Source organism: Orycteropus afer, unplaced genomic scaffold, assembly GCF_000298275.1.
Source record: "Orycteropus afer afer isolate SDZICR_OR568_19922 unplaced genomic scaffold, OryAfe1.0 scaffold00085, whole genome shotgun sequence".
Taxonomy (NCBI): domain Eukaryota; kingdom Metazoa; phylum Chordata; class Mammalia; order Tubulidentata; family Orycteropodidae; genus Orycteropus; species Orycteropus afer.
In genome coordinates, this window is record NW_006921672.1 from 4,450,902 (window position 1) to 4,458,795 (window position 7,894).

At 42.4% G+C, this 7,894-nt stretch overlaps 1 protein-coding gene across 1 annotated transcript in view; it reads right to left on the reverse strand.

The window, feature by feature from the left end:
* Positions 1–7,363, reverse strand: part of KAT7 (lysine acetyltransferase 7) — a 34,540-nt gene extending 27,177 nt beyond the window's left edge. The window contains exons 1-4 of the mRNA XM_007941928.2: positions 7,349–7,363; positions 4,758–4,905; positions 3,328–3,504; positions 1,556–1,795 (exon numbers count right to left, since the gene is read on the reverse strand). Coding sequence (XP_007940119.1) covers positions 1,556–1,795; positions 3,328–3,504; positions 4,758–4,905; positions 7,349–7,363 — 580 coding nt within the window. The remainder of the gene's footprint in view (positions 1–1,555; positions 1,796–3,327; positions 3,505–4,757; positions 4,906–7,348) is intronic.
* Between the last annotated feature and the right edge of the window lie 531 nt (positions 7,364–7,894).

Here is a 7,894-nt window from a genome sequence, read left to right on the forward strand (position 1 = left end):
CAATTCCAGGCCCAAAGGGTGACTAGAGGCCATAGTCCCAGAAGTTTCACCAGTCTCTATCAGACCAGTAAGCCTAGTCTTTGACTAAATTTTGTTTCACATTTTTCTCAGTTCTGGGGAACTTTTGTTCTATATTTATATTTTAATAGATTGAAATCATCTGAGAAACTGGTGCTAAGACCAGGAGAGGATCTAAGCAAGTAATATGCTAAGGAAAACATACTATTTATTCATCTGCAAAGCAGCAACTTACTCTGTTCTACCCATCTCTGGGCTTGATGGCCATATTCAAAGGCTGAATTTGCAAAGTAGACCCAGCAGTGAAAGGCCCTTTCTTTCCCAACTCTAGACACAAGCTGTAAGTCCAGCACGTGCCACCTAAGCTCACCTAAGAAGCACAAACGTTTCAAACCATTACAAAAATTCCTAGACAATTCAGTAATTCTCACTAATCTGAGATTATATTTGTTTATACTTACTAAGTATACAAAGCAACAAGACGTCAAACTAATTAAGTTAGGAAAGGCCAGAGTCTCATCTGTACCCTATCAGTTTCATAACTTTTATTTTTTGTTTTATTTTTGTTGTTGAGAATATGTACAGAACATACACCACTTCAACAACTGCTACATGTGAAATTCAGTGACACTGTAGTTTCACAGCCCCTTGGTAAGAAATCTGGTTTTTCGTTTCTCTTAATAGCTAAGGCCATGCAACCACAATTCTGGACTCAGCTATGCTTTACTGGCTTGCACTAGTTGTCACAAAATGAAGTATTTGGAGATAAATGATCTTCTGTTGTTCTTGCTGGGCACAGGAAGAATTTTTCACTAGGAAAACCTCTCAGTAAATCAAATAGTTCATCGTAGCTAATTCCTTACAATCCGCTCAGCAAAGAGTGATTATTATGGACAACATCCCAAGAAGCGAATGGCTTTTTTTTAAGTGGGCAACTCATTGTTACTCTGAGCATGTGACCACTGAAGAGTCTAAGAAGGTAGATGTGTTCTTTCTGCTATCCTGGAGCCTGTGGAGGCCTGCTGGGAACAAGACTTTTAAACTGACAAATATGTCTGGAAGGCAGTGGTCCAAGGCCTATTTTGCTGGCTATAAATGGAGTCTCCTGAACCAGAGGATGCACACAGCTTTTCTTAAACTGAACATGTTTACGTCTGAGACAAAGCTGAATTCCATTCAGACAAGAGATGTGCTCACGTGTACAAAGCAAAGAACAACACAGTGACTTCTGGAGGCAAATCTAACAAAATCAGAGTAATCTGGGGAAAGGTAACTTGTGCTCATGGAAATAGTGGCATGGTTCATGGCAAATTCCGAAGCAACCTTCCTGCTAAGGCCGTTGGGCGCAGAATCTGTGTGATGCTGTATCTTCAAGATTGTAAACATATTGAAAATAAGTAAAATCATGAATTTGTTTAAAAAATAAAAAGAAAGAAGCTAAATCAAAAAGAAACACAAAATACTTCTAGATGATCCCAAGTTGAAAGAGAGAGAGAACCAGAGAACACAGGGAGTCATTGAGCTGAGGCACACTAACCTAGAGAGTTACAGCCCGGTGTAGGACACTTCATATTGAAATTGTAGCTTTCATGGAAGCGCCGGCGCTTGGGGCGATGAGAGAGATCACTGCCTGAGTCTTTCAGAGACATGTCCTTGGCAATGCTCTCATCATGAGACACGTTGGGGCTGGAGATGTCTATGTCAGATTCGGAAGAAGGTGCATTTCCAGTTGGCGTTCGAGGTGGAGATTCATCATGATCAGCTGTATTTTTTGTTTCTAAAACAAAAGCAATTGTTAAATGAACAGGATTCATTTACTTAAAGGTTTATTATTCAGAAGAGCTTATGCGCTTCCCAGACCCTATTTCTGTTTTAACCAGTAACTTTTAGCTACTTATCTGCTATAAATTCTGATTAAAACTAAATTTGTGGTTTACCTAATATAGTAAAACCTGCAAAAGCCAGAACCTATACAAGGCAGAAACCTGTCACAGAAAGAAAATTCAAATATTTTCCACTAAAGTGAGTGCTAGACAAGTGGTAAGATTGGATCCTATCAAAAGTGGAAAACTCTCAAGACCTAGAAAAACGAGGCAGTGCCACTGAGTTTTGGCTCTTACAGGTTTCACTGTCCATTTCACTTACCGGTGCTCTCTCTAGTCCCCTAATCATGCACAAACAAAACAGTACGGAAGTAAATTTTTTAAATCACCACCCTACTCTCTTTGAGGAGATGTATAGGATAGAAGATAAACGAAGATGATTGTCACCTGAATGACTGAAGAAATTTGATGGGAGAGTGGGAATAGGATTTGGACTCTGTTTCATCTAATAATTGAACATTGTAATTCCCAACTCTAAGTCAGGGGTTGGAAAGCCAAATGTTTACAGGGGCTGGGTGAGTAACAACACAGGAGTTAGGCAGAGCAGGTGGAAAATGTGGCCAAAGGGCCAGCTCATTCTCCATCTAAGGGAGAAAAACTACTGAGCTCTAGTTAATGACTGTCGTAGAGAAGAATCATCCAATGTTCCTAGATCTTAGCCTTTCTTTAAAAACAAAACAAAATTAAAAAAACTCACCCAGAGTAATTCAGGTTGTTATGTGAAATGTCTGCATTTTCAAATACCAACAACAAATTGGGGGTGGGTGGGAATTAAACTGTGAAAGCAAACAATCTAACAAACCAACCATCCATAATCTCTATTAAGGCCTCTGATTTGGACTGGTGAATTAGGATCTCGATAGCTTAAAAGTCCCCATTACTGAAGGTCACTACTGCTCAGAAATTCAGAGATAAACGCACTGATAAGCATGGCTAAAGAAAACCCAAGGCCAATCTTCTGTATCTGTGGTTGAGAGGGCCTCAAGCCCTTCCTCCTACTACAAGTCTGAGCAAATGTAATAGCCTAGCCACTGTGGACCTCAAGAATACTCTAGTCCTACATTCTCCTCAGGAGCTCTGGTAGCATAGTGGCTAAAGCACTTGACTGCTAACCAGAAGGCTGGCGGTTCAAACCCACCAGCCACTCCTCGGAAGGAAGGTTGGGCAATCCTACTTCCGTAGTGATACTGCCTCGGAAACCCAAGGAGGGGTCGCTATGAGTCGGGGCCGACTCGACGGCACATAACAACAACAACAACAACATTCTCCTCATAAGACATAACAGAATCAGGCAAACCACATTTACCTAGGTGAATTCAAACCTTGCTCAGTATTAGGTATCTATCTATAGTCACTCCAAACCCTCCTTCAAAGGGTACCAACCAGATCCTCTGTAAAGTGTACCGATCACACCATACCCACTCACCTCTATCTGAAAAATCAACCACTTGCTCAGTTTCTGAGCCAGACGAACGAGTCTGCCGAAGAGGGTATTTTTTTGGAGTCACTGGGGTGGGCTGCTGCTGACTACGGGTCACTCTCCTGGTAGAATAGGCAGGCTCCTCAGTGCCAAAAGACTGCAAATTCCGAACAGGGCTGGAATCTGATCCCAATTTTAAAACATAGTAAGATAATTAAAGAAAAAAGAATGAAATCTCTTTTCACTACCCATTCATTCCATTTATGAGAATGTAGGTTCTCCTCCTCCCCATATTTCACAAAATCCAACAAACTCTTAAAAATGTCTTTACTAAATAAAATATACACAAAAGAGCCTAGCTCAGTCATAGAGATGCTATATAGTCTAGGATTAATAGTTCACATTCTGGAATCAAGACTTAACTTGATTCAATTCCACTTCACCATGTCAGTAATCTGTGGCATCTTGGGCAAGTTAACCTCTCTAAGCCTGTTTCCCAATCTGTAAAATAGGGAAAATCACAGTAACACGTTCCTCGTAAGGTTATTGTGAGGAATAAGTGAAATAATGTATGGAAAGCATCTAGCAAGATTACTGGTACAAAGAAATAGTTTTATCGATATTAGCTGTGTCCTTTCATTTTTCTTCCCATACTCTAATTCAGCATAAAACCAATACTCGACTGTTCATCGTGTAATAACATGTATGTATGTATATACAACATATATACTTATGTAACACGTATCTTGTAGATTTTCCAAAAAAGAAAACTGAAAATCAACTTTTGGGTGAAAAATGTTAGATACAGTAAGGTTTTCAGTTTGCACACCTCCAGGGATGGGGGTAGGGGGTGTCCATTCACAATGTAGTGTAAGTTCCACTTCAGAGAGGGCCACCTTGCATAAGTGACATTGTAAATGGCGCCCCCCAGGACTTGTGCAACTCCATGTTCGTGAAGTACAGTAACTAGAAAGACAACCAGACAACCAAAAAACCAAACCAGTTGCCACTGAGTCAATTCCAACTCAAAGCAACCCTATAAGACAGAGTAAACCCTACTCTAGGGCTATAATTTTTATAGAAGCCGACTACATCTTTCTCTCATGGAGCAGGTAGGTGGTGGGCTCTAAACACCAACCTCTTGGTTAGCAGCCCAGTGCTTAACCACTGTGCCACCAGGGCTCTTCAAGACACGCAGAACTTATGCATTTTCTAGCTATTTCAGATGCCCAGGGCATGGCCGATGACACTTTCTAAGAACACTATGCCCCATCTTTTGCATATGACTTGGTACTTCTGCAGTTATTCACTCTGCATTTCACCAGATCCTGTCATCTGCACCAAACCAAAAGATCAGTTTCCAAGTTAACAGAACAACAATGTGCTGCCCAGTCAGTCAGCTCTGAGGAATAGTCAGAAAGAATGAAGCCTTTTACCTTGAGAACTCTGGCTCAGCCTGGCTGAGGAGCGGGTGACTCTGGCAGACCGTCGGGAAGTGCCATCGCTCTCTGAACTGTCTGTGTGCTCGAGATCTGTAGAAAAATCGGAATCTTCGGTTCCATCTGAACTACTGCCTGCATTCCTCTGTAACACCATAAATCCAAACATTAGCACCAAAGCATTTACTCTGAGGGCTTGTGTTAACACTGGAAATAAAATGCACCATGATGCTGAAAACACCAAGTTCAAATCTAAGAAAGGATTCTATAGGCCCTATCCCAGCCCAGAGCCAATCTCCCTTTATTTAGGACATTTATGTGTAACATCCTACAAATAATATATACCATTATTAAGTGAATGAAAAAAGTAACACTGTAACCATCACTAATTCTGAAGCAAGTCCCTTTGGAGACCAGTACCACAAACTAGAAATAAAAATATCCAAGTGAAAATGGTCTGGCTGGCAGAACTATGAACTTCTAGAAAGTCCCAGGTAGTGAGAAAAATGTTGGGACTGGACCCCATTTGACATCAGGGTAGCTTTTGTTCTAAGTTTCCAAGAACAGCTAAGCTATAACATTTTTTAAAAACCATATACTAATTCTATCCCTGAAGTTTCTCCACATGAATATCCAAAATGCTGAAAAAGGTAGCTTACAAATGTAGAAGGTATTCACATACTGAGATGATTTATCTTCTTTTCACTTAGTAATCATTTATCAATTGTTAGCCTACTCAGGACTGATTAGCCAGCCATAAGGATAATTTTTATGAGGTAAGTATTAACACTATACTCCTTATTAAACCAGAGAGGAAAGCATATTTGCTAAAAAAAAATACACAGTTTCAAACTATGAGTCTCAGATCCTTTATTCAAAAACCTTAGAGCCAGTTATCTTTGGAATTCATAATTTTTTAGATTGTTGGAAAGGAAAATCTTTTTGCACAGATCCTACAATACTCCATGAGCAACACATGTTAATATTTCTAAAGCAAAATATATAAACAATCACACTAAATAGATAAAAACCATAAAGAGCCTCAAGACAGTTTAGGACAGACTTTGTCATCAAATAAGTCACTAAAAATCCTGCTCTTTGTAATTGGGAATTGCAGAAAAAAGCAAACAGTGGGCCTAGTGCAAGGCATTGATATGGCTATATTTCTGCATTTGGCAAGCTTCAACATAAATACCACCTACCAACTTAGGTCGTTTTAGAAGACATTATAAATATTTATTTGAAAGCCTCTGTAAGAATCTCTGGTGGCACAGTGCCTAAGGCATTTGACTGCTAACCAGAAGGCTGGTGGTTCAACCTCGCTATGAGTGGGAATCAACTCCATTGGCAGTCTCTTTTAATGAAGAGAAAATTTCCTACAGAAATGAACAAGAATATCACCCAACTAACAATTTCAAGGGTAACTGGCCCCAAAATGAACTGAAGCCATGGGAAAGAGTCACCGAAAATCAGTGGGATGAAAGTAGAGTCTTAATCGTAAGCCCAATTACCCAGATATTTCAGTCTCTGATCATCTCTGACCACTTCTTCCTGGCTTGATCCTGGAATTATGCCCTTCTCTCTGGCAATCTACTCCTCACTTTCGTCCAGAGACAACTTAATGCTCCTCACCTCCTTCCCACGACACATTGTACATATCTCTAAGTAGAAAGTGTACTAGATCTTTTAGTTATTTAGATGTCTTGTCTTCCCTACCAGACCAGGGATCATGTCTAATTTTTTAATCACCAGCAACCATCACACAGCAAGCAGTCAATAAACCTTTGTTAAGTCAGATGTGCTGTGTACTTCTGGTTCTGCCGCTGTAAAGTGGGCTTTTGTCTGCTCAGCTGTAAAAAGTAGGAGGAGCTCCTAAATGATCTTTTAAGCTCCTTCTAATTCTACAAAGTTTTTTATTTCACAAAGGACATTCTCTAAGCACTACCGAGCAACGCCAATAACGAAAAATTACTACTTAAACGCAACAAGCCTAACTGGGATCCTTTGGGAGCGGCCCTGGTTCTCTACAACCTTGTCCTCAGCTTTGTTGTGCCCACTTGGAAAAAAAAAGGAGGCCTTAAAAACTTCACCTCTACACCTATCAGCATCACCACCCGGAAGGGAGGAGATTCATGCCACCCAATAGAAATCCTGCTAAACCGCGCCCCCACGGGACAGATTGCCAAGCCCAGCCAATGAGGAGAGAAGGGATCGTCCTCTACAGCCAGATGTAGCGCGGTAGGGCCCGACCCAGGCACCGCCCCCGCACGCGGGGAGGTGACCGTTGAGCCCAAACAGGCGGTGTCACCAGCCAATCAATATGCTTCTAGACGTTTCAGTGGCCAATTAACGGTAAGAACGCCTCCAATCCAGCCAAGTAGAGGGCGGGAATAGTTGCAAGCATAGGCCGAGGCCAGAGTCGGGCCCACATTTTTCAGTTGGTTATGGACAGAAGAGAGGGCTGCTGAGCTAAGTTTGGGGGAGCAGGAAGTTGGAACCTAACCACTGCGGGGCGTGGCCAACTGCGTCACGTTGCTCAATCAACTGGCCTTAGAAACCCGCCCTCCCTCTTCTCCCGTTTCTCTTACCTTCCTTCGTGGCATTGCCGGCGGCTGCGGCCCGATGGTTCCGATCCGGGCAGCGGCGGCAGCAGCAGTAGGAACGGTAGCTCCGGCGGGCTCCGTGGCGGCCTCTGTAGCAGTCCCAGTTCTGCGGACGATCCCAAGTGCCTCCTGCCTTACAGCGTCTAGAGTCTTCTGCGCAGGCGCCGCGGGCTGAGGCGCTTTTTCCTTCACTTCCGGCTGGGGCTCACGTCACCTGACGTTAGGGGCCAGAGAGGGTGCTGGGAGGTGGGCGTGGTGTTCGCGCCTTTTGGTGAAGCCGTTGAGCGCCATTTTGGAGTTGGGCAGAAATTGGCATCGCTGGTAGAAATGGGGGCCGATATTTTTGGTTTGGTTAATGGCGGCCTTTGTGGGCGTGAGTAGCCATTCTTGTTTGGGCAGAAGCCTAACAGTATAAGTTAACGGTTTTCATCTTTATCATGGGCAAAGTTTTCCTTCTCAGTCGTTTTAATTTAATGGAGTCAGGGAAGGAAACCCCCAGAATCCATCAGGTTGCTGGAACTTAACCCCTTT